Below are 17,107 nucleotides of genomic sequence, written 5' to 3'. Positions count from 1 at the left end.
GAGATAAGATGAGTAGCTCAGTCATCCGTGGGGAGCTCGGAGTAGAGTCGCTGCTCGTTCACATTGAAAGGAGCCAGCTGAGATGGTTCGGGCATCTGGTAAAGATGCCCCCATGGGCGCCTCCCTAGGGAGGTGTTCCAGGCACGTCCATCTGGGAGGAGACTCCGGGGAAGACCCAGGACTAGGTGAAGAGATTATATCTCCACATTGGCCTGGGAACGCCTCGGGATCCCCCAGTCGGAGGTGGTCAATGTGACCTGGGAAAGGGAAGTCTGGGGTACCCTGCTGGAGCTGTTGCCCCCGTGACCCAATTCCAGATAAGCGGTTGAAGATGAGTGATGAGTCCCCTCTCATTGCCATCCTTTAAAAAAATGACATAGCTGTGTAGTAAGTACGTTCCCCCAGCTTCTCCCTTTTTTAGCTTGTAGATCCAAGGCAGATCGGCATGTTGATTTGGCACAGGTTTTACACGAGATGTCATTCCTGACACAACTCCACATTACATGAAGAATGGCAGGGTTGGTCTCAACCTAACACTTAACTGCTTGGCCACCACTCCTGCTACACCAAAGAAAGCAAGCAAATAAGTAAATACATTTCATTTATATAGGTTAACCTTTCTTCCAAAACCTCGTCCTGCAGCCAGCCCAGATGACACCTTCTCCTCCCTGTCTTCTCTGCCCGACCCAGTCCGCTCCATCCTTGCATTTGCAGAACATGGTAACTGAAGGACCTCTGCTATGTGCAGTTTACCTCTTTTGTTTTTCCATGACTGTTTCTTCGAGAACTTTGTGTGTCCGTCTGAGCGTATGACAACTTCTCAGTCAGCAACAAGCAGAAGCAACTGTAAAAACAAACAAACAAACAAACAAACAAACAAAAAAACAGGGCACGCTCTGGATGGGTGACCATACCACCTATATTAAGATCCATGAATCAGGTGATTCATAAATGATAACATATTACAGTTTAGGATTTTGGAAACTTTTTTTTTTCTCATTTTACCTCAAATGTTAACATGTTACTCCAACTCAGACACAACAATTCATAAAAAATAGCTTATGGGAGGGGTTTTCAAAGTGTGGGAGAGTGGGCTCCCCCCCTCAGTGAACAAATGAATAAACATTTTAAAAATGTTTTTAAAGAACTTTCTATTCTTTCACACATTTTATACCCTTTTTCAAACATTTTAAATGTGTTTTTAAAAAACTTTCTATTCTTCTATTTTTAGCTTTTGTCATATTTTATGCATCGTTTTTTAACATTTAAACATTTTTGTGTGTTTTAAATGTCTTTGGCATAACTAACACATCTTAACATAAATAATATTAAATCAACTTTTATACATATATAGTCTCTCATAAATAATAAAGGCCAATGTTGCAAGTAATAATAATTTTTTAAACTAATTTCACATCCGTTTAGATAGGTTTCGCATCAGCTTATCCTTTTACACCTGTGTTATACATTATCTGGGAAAAAGACAAACAAATATAAACAAACAAACTAAAAACAAAACAAAGTGAGCTAAAATATTGTGGCATAATTTTAAAAATTACATAGTTTTCACTTATGTGAATTTTTGTATTTTCCCATCAGAAACATCAATGTCTCTATAAATCTACTACAGCCATGCCATTTGGCACCCACGTATGCAGGCGTGGGAGTGGGGGATTCCAACCTTCCAATTTTGGCAGTGCACAAAAGCCCCACTTTGTGAAAGTGTACATATCTTCTGTTAAAACACCTTCTATAATTTATTTTGTATTTATTTAAAATTTTATGCTTCTGTATATTCACATACAAAAAATGCCAACATGAGTTCATTTGAATGGCCATGAAAACTGATATGCAGATGGTCTATATATGAAGTCATCTTATAAACAAAGTTACAAACTGCTTCCAAGCTGTCTTCATGCTGTAATTTTCTAAGATATAGCACTTATTTTGCTTAACTGGATTTGCTTATTTCTTAGTGTATTGGTTACAGTAAAATATAGCATAATTACAGTGTTAATAAAGACAAAATACTATTTGAAATGTAGTGTTTTAAAGACAAATATTGGTCACTAAATGATGATTTGATTATTGTCTTTTGACATACTTTAAACCCTGCCCTGAACACTGCAGAGTAATTTAATGTGCAATATGTTTTTATCAGTCTTTTTCTAATTGTTTTTTTTTTAATCTATTTTATGCATTTACTGCACTTTAATCTTTGCACTGTCACTGAGGGCTGCTGTTTTTGAATTTCGTTATGCTTCTTGTGCAATGACAATAAATTACTTCAATTCAATTCAATTATGTTTGGTAACTGAATGAATAAAAAAATTGAGAAATAAATACAAACAAACCAATTTTTTTATAAGTAGGTTACTTAATGACAAACATATATGTGACAGTTGTTGGTACCCTTTGATGTATTTAAAGTATTATCACTCGCACAGCAGTTGGTTTCTTTTGACATGTCAGTGGATACTTTAACATTTCAAAGTCACAGAATATGTCTTGGACTTCATTTACATACACCAGTCATTTAAGAAATACAAACATTATGGTTCTGTATGGTAAATCTGGGTTGTATACGCAATTCTCAAAAACTGAGTGACTGGGGAAGCCACCAAGACACCCACACATGGCCGTGACTGGAAAAGCAGCGTATCGTAAGACTTTTCACACTTGCATCATTAGTCCCTGTTCCATGGCATAGTAGAACAGAGGGGCGTTTGTTTAAGGCCCGTTGTCTGTATATCATTTTAATATGAGTCACAGCCAGCTCATACCATTAACAATATATACAGTTTTTAATGTGGCAGCAGTGGCTTTCATTTTCCCTTAAGAGGTGACACACAAAACCAGTGACAGTGAAACGCGCAGGGAAAGACAGTGCCTGTAAGGAGACAGACAGGACAAGCACGTAGGAGACGCAGGTACTTGGAGGTGACCAGGCTTGCAACAGCGACTGCAGGAAATATGTGAAGATGTGAGTTGCAGGTGTAGGTGTGAGTGTGTGTGTAAGTACGAATCTCCATGTAGAGTGTGAAAGATAAAAATAAAACAGTTGTGTGACAGAGCCGAAAGATATCAAAGCAACCTGAGCTTCCATAACACGTCAGCAGCGTGATGGCAATGGTCTCCACACCGCTCCTCACTGATGCAGTAATTTCTGTAAAAGCAGCCCCAACAAATTATTAAGTACACAAATGATTAGACACATTTAATTTCTAATAATTAGTTTCTGTGTAAAATCCTTTTATTTTATTGTTCTTATGAAATATTTTAGGGCCCCTTCAGACATAGTACAAATGAGGTCGATTTGCTGCACATGAAGTGCGCATGAAGCAGGAATCATATGCAATATGTGTAAAATCCTAGCTGCCTCCAACGCCTCGTACACCTGTTGCTACAACTATTTGCGCACACCAGCGGCTGAAAGACAGTGTGCGCTGTGAGAGCCCATTGAACCCTCTCACCACAGGTGACGGCCAAATTCCAGCTGACACACATGAACACTTTTCATTGAGAAAATGTGTGGCCATTCGTGCTATTAGTACAAAAACAGTCAGTAGACGATCACTGTGCCCCCACGGGTGTGACACATTGGTGTGTGTGCTGAACTGACAGGGGGTGTGTCTGCAGACAGGAGCAGCTGTGGAGATCTGTGGTCTGGACGTCCCAGCTGGGGAACATGTACCGTGTTTGGACGGACATGAACTAACAACTTTCCACTGTGACTCGAGTCTGTCTACTTTCTGGCCTCACGTGGACATACATAAAAAGATATATCGCTCTTGCAATGGGCTGCAATGAACGCGCACACACGACGCACACTGACAGGCTGCCCCAGGTGAAACGGGCCATCAGATCATAACACGCAGCAGGCGATCTGAATGTCATGTCACCCACGTGAGCTTTGTTCCACATGACACGGTATCTGTCCTTACACAAGCCATCCACAAGACATGCGCGTCAGGCAGGACATCCGCCGGGGCCAGCTGGACACGCCGCCAGCAGATGTGTACATGATAAGAGCGCCCTGCTTCTCATTCATGTCATTTCATGATTGTACATCTGTGGCCATGGGTCATCTACAGAGGAACAGATGGATGATATTGTATTGCCCGCTTGATAAGAGGGATTCAATAAAATGCAGCGTTTTTATATGGTGTATGGTTTTTATTTTTTAAATACGTCCATGTCCTTCTTGATATCAGGCATTTTCTCACACCTTTTACAGGACAGTGATGGTAGCTCAGTGGTGAAGTTTCTGACTGGCAGTCAGAGCTTTTGGAAATTGCAGGTTTGAATCCCATGGTTGTCATGTATTTTTTATTTTTTTATTTTCACAGCAGCTGCTCTCGCTGTGTTCCCTCGTGCACAAAACTGTTGCAGCGACATCGTTCACACCTGCCCATCGGCTCGATGTTTTTGTGGTTCGCTCATATGAGATGGTCCACCGTGATTTTCCCTGAGTTGTACTTATTCGTACTATGTGTGAAGGGGCCCTTAATATTTTGGCATACACTTTTATTATTATTATATTATTATTATTATTATTATTATTGGAGCTGTAGGTCATAATTATCAAAATAAAAAAAAAGGCTTGAAACATTTTAAAATGTTTCAAGCATTTTTTTTTTGTTTTGTTTTGTTTCTATAGCAGAGGTGGTGGCCAAGTGGTTAATGCACTTTGTTTCAGTGCAGAAGGTTCTGAGTTCAAATCCCACCCCTGCCACATTTCTCCATGTAATGTGGAGTTGCGTCAGGAAGGTCATCCGGCGTAAAACCTGTGCCAATTCAACATGCAGATCCACCTTGGATTTGCTGTGGCGACCCCGAGTGCAAAAACAAGGGAGCAGCCGAAGGGACTTACTGCTTTTTAGTTTCTATATAATGAGTTTACAATTTTCAATTTTTGAAATAACTGACAAAATATTTACTTGTTCATGATATTTAAATTTTTTGAGATGCACAACAAGACAAACACATTCACACCTACGATCAATTTAGAATCACCTATTCATCTAACCTGCACGTCTTTGGATGCGGGAGGAAGTCGGAGCACCTGGAGGGAACCCACACGAACATGGGGAGAACATGCAAGGACCAGGTTAGACACAAACCCTGGACCAATTGTGAGGGAACAGTGCACACAAACCATTGTGCTGCCCAAAATGTAACTATACTGTACATAATTCATGATTTAAAATATGACTTTTAAATATTGATGGTTAGAAAACCAGACTAAAAGAAATTTACAGAAATAATAACCTTGGATGTATGCAGTTGTGGCATCAAATTAAATAATATGCACTTGATTTGTGTAGGAGGTGTCTTGAGCTCAAAATGTTTGAGTTGATATTACATCTTATATTCTTAGCAGTTTGTACTTTTTTTAACCCATTAAATAAGAATATGACACAGATGCCCAGGAATCAATATATGATTTAGGCAAACTAAATAAAATAATGTTAAAAGATACACCCAAATAGGGCAGCGCAGAGGCTTAGTTGTTAGCATTGTTATGTCACAGCAAGAAGGTCATGTGATCAATTCCCCTCCTGTGGCCTTCCTGTGTGGAGTTTGCATGTTCTCCCCGTGTTTGCATGGGTTCTCTCCGGGTGCTCTACTTTACTTTTTTTTGTCCGCGAATGTGTTTGTCTATATGTGGCCCTGCGACACACTGGCACACCCGATGAGTGCTGGAATATAGGCTCCAAAGTGAATTGGTCAACTGTTTAAGACTGTGATTAAAATATATATGAAGCATATACAAATGAGTTATAAAATAAATTTAATCATCACAATGATATTACAAATGCTTAACTAATGCTCAGTTAAGGCTTCTTCGTACATTGAAAAAATTTGTACATAGATAAAGTCTTTAAAATTGCATACTTATAGTGAAGGGGAAAGAGACTTGAGTTTTGTACATTATTAACAAATGATACATAAAATATTGAGAAATAAGGAAAAGTAGTTATGCAATCTTTACAAATGTTATAACTGATACATTGAGCATCAACTAATGGTTTGCTAATGCTTAAAAAGGCTTAATAATTTGTGAGGAAAAATTGTAAAGACACTAATGAATAGTGTCTGATTTTACATTAGTAAATGATGAACTATTAATGATCAACTTCTCTTAAATGGTTTATAGAGAATTTAAAAATCATTTATAAATGTTTTATAAAGACATTACATATTTTGTTATTAATATTTATTAAGCCATCTATTTCTGTTCTTACCAATGAGTAGCTAATAAAAAAGAATGCTTTGTAAATGTTTTACAAGTAGTTATTTAATCATTTACTTACACTTTATAAATGCTTTACTAATGCTTTCTAGCATGCAGTTAATATAAAGTGTTACCTACTAACATCTAACAACTAAATATTCTCAAAATCTTAAAAATACGTAATTTCTTTTTGGTAATAGACACAATTTCCTTTATATGTTTTCCTACAATTCATAAGCATATCGTTATGTTTAATCAGGTTTATTTCACTTTCACTTTGTTACTGAGTGATTATCAGAGCAGTCATCGACAGCTCTCTTTGCTGTCATGTGCAGGCAAACACATCTACTAAGAAATTTAAGTTCTGATGTTTTTGTTTCCAATCTTATCTGAAAAATGGATTTGTGTCCTCATATCTTGATTGGATTCTTTTAACTGAAACAGAAAGGAGTCTCAAATTAGATTTTTGAATATTAGACTTTTCAAAGTACAATTTCTATTTACACAATAACGAAGAAAAAAAAATACACTATATTGTTATAAAATCTTTGTGACACATGGGCATAAGCAACACATAAATCATTCTGAACAACTGCAACTGAACAATTGGGGCATTTGACACAGAAGCAGATACTGCTTTTCATCACCTCCTCTATGTTAAAACCACAAGAGCAATGAAGTCTATATCAGAAAACAAAAAACAAAATGTGTAGGTGAAAAACCACTAGATGTTTCCTCTTTGTTGGCTTTTGGACCCCTGTTGATGTTTTCGTGTCTGAACTGAAACCTGAACAGATACCCAGTAACCACAGACGTGAAACTTCTTATTATTTGTATTTCTACAGACAAATGGCTGCCTTCTGTGAAATATGGGATATCTTTATTTGTATATGCATCATGTGGAATTCATCTACGCTTGCATTTGGAGACTGTAAGTATCACTGTGTTTCAGCATTTCCTGTTATATTTTATGTTAAGTGTATCATTGTATGATAATGTTTTACACACTCAAATTTGGAGTGTAAAATAAACTCTGTTGGGACTAATTTTGGTTCCACTGCAAAAGGAGTTAGACTATAATAGTGTTAACTATGCTCTATAATAGTATTAAATCAGCTTTATCATATTATTAAACTGAGTTGTTTAAACTCTAATAAACGTAATCAATGCCCATATTTCCCAGCATGGGTTGCAAGGATGTGGACTAATGGACTGCATTTATATGGCACATTTCCATCTGACACACACACACACACACACACACACACACACACACACACACACACACACACACACACACACACACACACACACACACACACACACACACACACACACACACACACACCGATATCAGCTCAAATATGCACCTTTGAAATAAAGTCTTAACTCACTGATTGAATAATCAGTCCAGTCTCAGTTTATTTTTTTCATGATACCATCACTGAATGTATTACATTTTTGTGACACAGTCACTGTTGTGTGTTGGGGGGTTTGGCTGGATATTTTGGTGTTGTTTTCTTTTCTTTGCTCTCCAGGTGGTATGCAAACTGGGTTTTTTCTGTGGAGAAGGTGCTGGCAGAAGAGTCCTTCACCCTCATCAGCATTATTGGCTGCACTTGTGGAGGATGTTCACGTGCAGGCCTAATGACTTGCAGCACCTGTGGATGATGCTCACGTGCAAACTTAAACACTTTCAGCTGAAGCAGATAATGAGATGGCGTTCTGCATTTAAGCCATGAGTGATTCGAGCAAAATTGCCGGGAACTCGACCTTGTGACGTTCGTTTGTGAGACGCTGAGGACCGCGCCTGGGTTTGACACATCGTGCCTGTGAAGGAGGACGGGTGAGGGACACATGCTGTCAGCACACATCAGAGGTGATGATTGTCTGAATAAGTGTTAACAGTAATTTGGTATTTTGTTATATTTGAACATTGATGAGAATTGTGCAGCTCGCTTCTCACTGCCATGGCGTACGGAATGATGATCCTCCACCTGTTGTGAGAAGCTGCTCATTTACATAAAGCTTAAATTCAGACCTGAATGTGTTGCTGATAGTGTGTGCCTTTGAAGGATATTTGTTGTAGCTGTTGACTTACCTCACCTTTTCCATCCTTCACAGAGTCAGTTTGTCGTATCCACCTGGGGGGTGTTCGGCGGTGAGTCTGGGTCCAGAAGCGTCGGGCTTCGATCCATTTGGGCGCTGGAGAGCGCGCCGTCCTTCACCTCGCCAGACAACCGCACATTTAGGTTGTACACAAATTATTGCACAGAAGGGAAATAAATTTGTTTTGTTTTTGGAACCGCTTTCTGGTTATTTTAGCGCTGGGTTCAGTCAGACGCTGGTCCGCTCCTCAACTCACGTCTGCACATAACAGTCACCCTTCGATCACTAATTTTAACCCTAACCGTAACCTCAGAGAACCACTCCATGTCACACTAAATTTCATGATTTCATGCAAGGCGCCCACTATACCCCGGGACCTTGCCCAAGGGCCCTTAGTGATTTTCCAGTCAGGCTGGGATTTGAACCGAGGATCCTCTGGGCTCAAGCCCAACACTATAACCACTAGACCATCACCTCCCCAAATGTCCCATTTGTGAAGGAATAATGCTTAAATTGTTCCTAAGTAAAATAATTACAAAGATGATTTCTATTTTTAAGAAAAACACAATCCGGATCAATATTATTTTCAATATTATGAAATGTATGTTTGGTATCACTGAAAATTTTTAAATTGAGCTCCTGTGCATAAGTAAATTGTAAAGAATCAGTTGACATCATAAAACAAATATAATCCACAGTCCAAGAAATGCAATTAAATAAAGTATAACTTCATGATATGAACCAAAACATGAAATAGAATTTCTCAAGGTATCGCATGGTATTTCTGATGGTATCATTTTTCATACCAAAAGGGAAACCTACTCCATTTCATGATGGTATCACGAATTAATACATTGCTTTTCGTGGCACCATTACAGTATTGGCGTGTGAGTGGGTTGGAATAAACAATAACAATTGAAAGAAACAAGCTAAAATGGGAATTAATCATTTTATTCTTTTGCAATGTGTGTGTGTGTGTGTGTGTATGTGCGTGTGCGCCTTTGCGTTGGCTGTGTTGTTAGGCCTCTTAGATAAAAAATTGGGTGTCTACAAAAAAGGTTGGAAGGTACTATAAGAGAGCTGATTTAACACTATAGTACAGCAGTTTAACTATAGACAATTGAATTTCTGGCAGAGTCTAGTATTTTACTCTCTAAATTTTGTCATGTACATGAATCACCATCAGTTGGCTTTATAACAGAAATGCTTTTTTTTTTTAGCCACACATCAACTTAAAATTCACTTGGGATGCCAAGCTGTGATACCGTGCACAGATTACAAAAGTTCTTCAAACTCGTTGAAATGGTTTTTCACCAAACATGGACATGACAGCACAATCCAGTTAATTTCTGAAGATGAACAAGGAATTCTGCATTTTGACAAAACCTTTAAGCCCAGAATAAGTGTCATGCACAATCAATCTCTGGTTATCAGAGCTTTCACAGGAGATGATCAAGGCCAGTACTGGTGTGAATTCTGGTACCAGGGCAAACGCAACCAGAAGAAAACCATCCATGTGGAAACAGGTCAGAGCTTCTCGCCTTGCTTTGCTTATGCAGCATCTTACATTTTGTGCATTTGTTCAAGCCACTGCTCTACTCAACACACACTGTTCCTTTTTCCCAACAGAAGTTCTTCATGAAACCCGCATGACACGCTACGTTCTTCCAGGCAGCACATTTTCACACACATGTCCGGGTGAATTCAAGAACTTTGAATGGACTTTTGAAGCAAGCAGCACACCTGCTACAGCAAGTCCGAACCTCAAAAAGACCGTACATGGACCAGAAGCACACTTTGTGACTCTTAACAAGTCAATACACCTTCTGAATATCAAAAGAACAGATGCTGGGAAATATTCCTGCTGGACAAACCGATGCCGTGAACGGAAACAAAAACTACTCACTATCAACTTGTGCGTGATAACAGGTAAAATAATAATAATAATTGAATGCATGCATAGTATAAGTGTTTCCCTTATAATATTACAGGCCTGACGGCCCGTAAGGCCAAAGAGAATCCTAGAACTATTTAATCTTAACTTCTTTCGGCTTCTCTGTTTTTGTTCTGGGTTGCAACAACAATTTAGTAACACCAAATATTCAAGAATTTGCAAATTAATTATTCTTCCAGTGCACCCAAGGCTTTCAGTTACACTGCTGCTGAAGCCAGCTCAAACTTTCACACACTGTTCTGTGGAGTAACTGTTTTTTGGAAGTGATTTTAAAGGGCACCTATCTGCCGTTTTTATTACTTTTTTTGTAACTTCTGCATGTAGTAAGTCTTACCGGTGATCATCTGGCACCGCAATGTTAAAAACTCTTTAAATATCCTGATGTCTGGCATCAATTAAAGTTAGCTATCTGAGCTTTTAATAGAAGGCATCACATATCAGAATTTGACATCTACTAAACATATGTTGACTCCTCAGTCCTCACTCACTCACCTTCAACCTCTCACTCCAATTAAGGGTGACAGAGCGGTGGAGTCTATCCCTGCAGTCATAGGGCGTGAGGCAGGGTACACCCTGGACAGGACGCCAGTCTGTCACATGGCCACATATAGACAAACAAATACATTCACGTCCGCAGGCACACCTATGGACAATTTAAAGTTTCCAATCTACCTAACCTGCATGTCTTTGAATGTGGGAGGAAGCTGGAGCACCTGGAGAGAACCCACACAAACACGGGGAGAACATGCAAACTCCACACAGAAAGGCCACAGGTGGGAATCGATCCCATGACCGTTTCACTGTGAGGCAACAGTGCAAACCACTAAGCCACCGTGCTCCTTGCTGCTGTAATATATGGTATGTTGAGCTGCAGAGATCAGTATGGTTATTAGACTGGAATGCTAACCAGTGACCTAAGGCAATAAGCCACAATACAAGGTCTGTCCAAAAAGTATCGTACCTTTTTATTTTTTTCAAAAACTATATGGATTTGAATCATGTGTGATTACATCAGCCAAGCTTGAACCTTCGTGCGCATGCGTGAGTTTTTCCACACCTGTCAGGTTGCGTCATTCGCCTGTGGGCAGGCTTTAAGTGAGCACTGGTCCACCCCTCCCGTCAGATTTCTTTTGTCTGAAAACTTGCTGAGAGACTGCCGCTTTGCTCCATGAAATTTTTTTCAGAAACTGTTAGAGAAGACAGGCAGTTGGAAACCATTCGATAGATTCAGATGACTTTCGGTGAAGATTGTGTCAGCGTCACATGGATTAAGGAGTGTTAAAACCTTTTTAAAGACGGCCCACAGTGGCGGAGGGCGCGCGGCGCGCCGAGCGGCCATTCGACAGGCTGGATCAACCAGATCATTTCTAAACTGAACGCTGTGTTGATCCGGGACATCATGTGATTACCACAGAAATGGCAACAGAGCTGGACATAGCACTTTTGCGGCACATTCCACTGTTACAGGAGATTTTGTAATGAAAGACGTGCGGAGGATTTCGCGCGTCGGCACGAAGCAGCTCAGGACGCGCAGCAAAAAAACACCTCTGTCTTGGAAGTCTCACAGGACATGTTGTGGCATGTTCAGCTGTTACACAATTTCTCGGATACTCACTCGACTGAAAGCCATCGAAAGCCGTCTGAATCTTCTGAATGGTTTCCAACACGGAGGTGTTTTTTTTTTTTTTGCTGCACGTCCTGAGCTGCTTCGTGCCGATGCGCAAAATCCTCCGCACATCTTTCATTACAAAATCTCCTGTAACAGTGGAATGTGCAGCAAAAGTGCTATGTCCAGTTCTGTTGCCATTTCTGTGGTAATCACATGATTGGCCGTCTTTAAAAAGGTTTTAACAGTCCATAATCCGCGTGACGCCGACAGAATCTTCACCGATATCCAACTGAATCTATCGAATGGTTTCCAACTGCCTGTTTCATACAACACATAGGGGAGCAACTTTATTCTTGAACAGAAATTTGAACAATATTATTGTTCTTCAAAAAATGTATATCCCCACATCAAAAAGCTTCACTTTACCCCTTCAAAAATTTAATGAGATATTGTTAGATTACCTGCTAATAATAATTTTTCATCAAAAACGTAGTATAAATCCCCACCCAATCCCTGTAGATGCAAGAAAAGACTTTGCAGTACTTCACAATTGTTTGGATAATGTTCCCAATCAATTTGAATCATCAATCTGATGATCTGTGGAAAACATTAATTACAATACACTTGATGTACCACAGGAAAACGTGTTTTCATCAACTGCACACCATAAATTAATGAGCACCCCCGCCCCCACCACCCCTGCCAGTGTCTCCACCAGGGTGGGGACATTGATATTCCTGATCAGGGACACATTTCCTACAAAGCCATACCAGTTTTAGGTTGCCCCCACCGTTGTTGCACGGAAATGAAAAATTAGGCATATTTGAATATATTAATTGCAATCACAAGTAAAACCACTTAAATCATTCAAATGTAAGCTTTAAGCAAAAACAAGTCAATAATCGGTGAATCGCTGCTGATGCTCTGAAATGACGTATGTACAGCAGCACGTCAGACTCAGATGTGCTGCTGTCATGCTCCCCTGTCTTTTATTATGAAATAATGTTGAATTTATGTGGAAATGACTGTTGTACAATCATTGAGATACATGATGACTAAAGTGCAGTTTTACGCAGAAACGAGGCGATAATCGGTGAATTGCTGCTGACGCTGCAAAATGATGCATGCGCAGTGGGGGGGTTAAGGGGGAACCATTCGGTGGGTGACACCGGCCACCTTTTGTTTCCAACCTGCTTCAACAGGGTGCCTGGAGTTACATTTTCAAGAAAAAGAAATCTGCAAATGATGAGCGGTCAGATTATGAAAATAAATACAATTGTATGCACATTTTGCTAATACCACAATATATTGCTTGCACTCATGCAGTTTGCTGCGAGGAGGTTAACGATGCTAATACTGAGTAATCCTGCTCTTTGGATATTCCTTATACCCCCGTCACACATAGCTGGAATCACGCAGAGTGGTGTCAGACTTATGAATCATCGCACATCCGAAAGGTGTCGGATTTCAGTTCCAAAATGTTCTGACAGCCATCTGCGGAAGTCCACACCGTTGGTCAAAATAGGCCGGCGGCTCCGATTATGACGCAGAAGTTCAAAACTCTCCAGGCGCGGTGGAGATGGGGCACCTATCTGATGGCGGTCCATGTGTAATCCAAGGACCATCTAACTGCAATTTACATATTCTGACAGCATCAAAAAACAGCATCTGAAATGATCTGATCGCGGTTGAATGAGCTCTGAGATCGATGGGTCACAGCGAAGCCTGCCGACATGTTGTGCCGCGTTTGTTCACCTCCACTGGACCCCGGCTAGGGGTGAAGGAAATGTTATGTAATAACATGTATGTGGCACTGTGCGCGCGTCAGAGGCTCGGTGCAGCTCCCAGGAACGCAACTGACCAGGATGTCATCGCTGTAACACGGGTATTATTACATGTACACATCCAAAGTCTGTAGCAGGTATGACCTGGAAATGTTTGCCCATCACATCACAAAATGTAACTCACCTCCGTACCTCATGTTCCACAGCACAGCGCAGACAACTGGTCAAGTCCCTTTCACCCAGCTGTGCTGTGTGCTGGCAATGTCGATCAGCTGACAAATGCATAATCCATCTCTGGTATGAATAAATCCTATGTGCTGTCCCACAATGATAATCCAACTACAGTTGTGTTAAGATGTGTATCAAATAAAATGACAACAAAAAAGAGTTTATAAAAAGAGAAAGGAGAAAGTCCACATGTGGGAAGTTGGTGCACTGCCAGCACAGTTCAGCAGCAGTTATGGAGTCCAGCCGGACAAATAAAATCTAGCAATTCAGGTATATACTGATCAAACACCTAAAGGGATTTTTCACCGGACTGTACAACAGCAGGCGATCACTGACAGTTGTCAGCCTGTTTGTGCACTCTCTGGATGGACAGCTCCTGTGCTCACATGCACCCCACCTGCGCATGCGGAGTGGCTGGTACAGCATTTCTGAACACATACACAAGCAGCTGAGTGAACATTTCGGCCACACACTTGCACACTTTTTTGATCACACACGCAAGCATACGTGGCTCGTTCAGCCGCCATGAACACACCCAAGCAGCTGAGTGGACACACACTCAGCACTTGGATAACATGTTTACGCACGTACACACACGCACTCCATCACGTGAGACACACACTGATGAGAGGTCAGTTTAGCGTTGGGAATGTGAGGACGAGTGGAGATTTGATTGTGTGGGTGAGTGAGCGGGTGAGTGACAGCTCCAATGTCTGACAGCAGTCTGTGTCATCTGACTGTTGTCTGAAATATGTTTGGGCTGCATCCTGCAGGTGTGCACGAGGCAGTCCGGATGCATTCGGACCACGGCTGACCACGCCTCTGTTCCTCCCGACTGCATCGTATTATGGCAATATTTGCCGTGTTGGAATGGCTCTTCCACATTCTTGCTATGTGTGACGGGGTATTAATATTCGCATGAGAGTTTTTTGTGTGAGGTTCCCACTAACTGACAAAACAGAAACATTTAAAAGAAAAATGCACTTGTGTTTTTCTGTGATATGTACCTTTGTTAACCAATAATTATTATTTGCAGGACTATGGTAGGATTACATAAATAGTAATAGCGAATACAACCCCAGTTCCAGTGAAGTTGGGACGTTGAGTAAAATGTAAATAAAAACAGAATACAATGATTTGCAAATCCTCTTCAACCTATATTGTGTGTGTAAGTGTTTGGGAAGTGAGGACACGAATTGTTGAAGCTTTGTAGGTGGAATTCTTTCCCATTCTATGACTTCAGCTGTTCAACAGTCAGGGGTCTCCGTTGTCATATTTTGTGCTTCATAATGCGCCACACATTTTCAATGGGTGACAGGTCTGGACTGCAGGCAGGCCAGTCTAGTACCCGCACTCTTTTACTATGAAGCCACGCTGTTGTAACACGTGCAGCATGTGCCTTGGCATTGTCTTGCTGAAATAAGCAGGGACGTCCCTGAAAAAGACATTGCTTGGATGGCAGCATGTGTTGCTCCAAAACCTGGATGTACCTTTCAGCGTTGATGGTGCCATCACAGATGTGTAAGCTGCCCATGCCATGGGCACTAACACACCCCCATACCATTACAGATGCTGGCTTTTGAACTTTGCGCTGGTAACTATCCCGATGGTCTTTTTCCTCTTTTGTCCGGAGGACACGACATCCATGATTTCCAAAAACAATTTTAAATGTGGACTCATCAGACCACAGCACACTTTTCCACTTTGTGTCTGTTTATTTCAAATGAGCTTGGGCCCAGAGAAGGCGGAGGTGTTTCTGGATGTTGTTGATGTATGGCTTTCGCTTTGCAAGGTCGATTTAACTTGCACTTGTAGATGTAGCGACAAACTATGTTAACTGACAATGATTTTCTGAAGTGCTCCTGAGCCCACGCGGTAAGATCCTTTACACAATGATGTCATTTTTTAATGCAGTGCCACCTGAGGGATCGAAGGTCACGGGTATTCAATGTTGGTTTTCAGCCTTGCTGCTTACGTGTAGAAAGTTCTCCAGATTCTCTGAATCTTCTGAATATATTATAGACTGTAGATGATGGAATCCCTAAATTCCTTCCAACTGAACATTGAGAAACATTGTTCTTAAACTGTTGGACTATTGTTTTCACGCAGTTGTTCACAAAGTGGTGATCCTCGCCCATCTTTGCTCCTTAACTGCTGAGCCTTTTGGGGATGCTCCTTTTATACCCAATCATGACACTCACAATCAGTGTTCTCAGTTCCCAAATGCTTATTGAGTGTTGTAAGGAAAGGTGATGTAACACAGTGGTAAACATACCACTGTCCAAGCTTTTTTGAAACGTGTTGCAGGCATCCATTTCAAAATGAGCAAATATTTGCACAAAAACATTAAAGTCTATCAGTTTGAACATTAAATATCTTGTGTTTGTGGTGTATTCAATTGAATATAGGTTGAAGAGGATTTGCAAATCATTGTATTCTGTTTACATTTCACACAACGACCCAACTTCATTGGAATTGGGGTTGTACATCACTTTACTTTAGCTCTGATGTTTCTCCATGCCTTGCAATTTTCCACACTATGAACTTCACAATTTCAGTTTCTTTTTTTGAATTTTTTTTAGGGGAAACATTGTGTGCACTTTCAGCATGATTAAACATTTTAACATTCAGCCTGCTCTGTCAATCATCAGTTTTAGACCATAGTGACAATTCCTCTGTTCCTTGCACCGTCATCTGTGACATGGATACAAGTGACATAAATCCAAACACGATAGACATGGAGATGGAAACATGGAATATATCAGTGGTGGTGGATTCACTTGACTCTTTACAATGCAACGCAATGAGAAAGTTCTACAAATCCAGTGCTGTTAACAACTCACTCGGACCAACAAATACCTTCAATGAAACTACAGGTCAGTACAAAACCTGTTTGCATTACTCATTACAACCTTTTCATTTTTTTTTTTTACCCTCTGTAAAGGTGATCACGTCTCCTCTTAATGTGCTTATACCATGAATCAATCTGTCTACAGAGCGTGCAGAACCACTTATTTTTTGGACAATAGCACTGTGTGGGTGTCTTGCTTTATTGGCACTTGTACTCTTCTGCTTCAGATCAACACAGCGGACAGGTACAACAAACACAACTCCTTGTGCTATCCTTATTTACAACATATTCAGTCACCCATTCCCTCCAAAGAGTGATTACATACAATGTCAAA

At 40.5% G+C, this 17,107-nt stretch overlaps 1 protein-coding gene across 1 annotated transcript; it reads left to right on the top strand.

Annotated features, from left to right (window-relative positions):
• The first annotated feature begins 7,070 nt into the window (after positions 1 to 7,070).
• On the top strand, positions 7,071 to 17,090 carry LOC117513426. Its single transcript, XM_034173610.1, has 6 exons — positions 7,071 to 7,169; positions 9,568 to 9,873; positions 9,977 to 10,276; positions 16,574 to 16,798; positions 16,919 to 17,017; positions 17,086 to 17,090. The coding sequence occupies exons 1-6, from the start codon at positions 7,088 to 7,090 to the stop codon at positions 17,088 to 17,090; spliced, it is 1,017 nt and encodes a 338-aa protein (XP_034029501.1). The 5' UTR covers positions 7,071 to 7,087.
• The last annotated feature ends 17 nt before the right edge of the window (positions 17,091 to 17,107 follow it).

This window comes from Thalassophryne amazonica, chromosome 7, assembly GCF_902500255.1.
Source record: "Thalassophryne amazonica chromosome 7, fThaAma1.1, whole genome shotgun sequence".
NCBI classification, from domain to species: domain Eukaryota; kingdom Metazoa; phylum Chordata; class Actinopteri; order Batrachoidiformes; family Batrachoididae; genus Thalassophryne; species Thalassophryne amazonica.
Note: the sequence above shows the minus strand (reverse complement) of the source record. Positions and strands in the feature narration are given on the sequence as shown.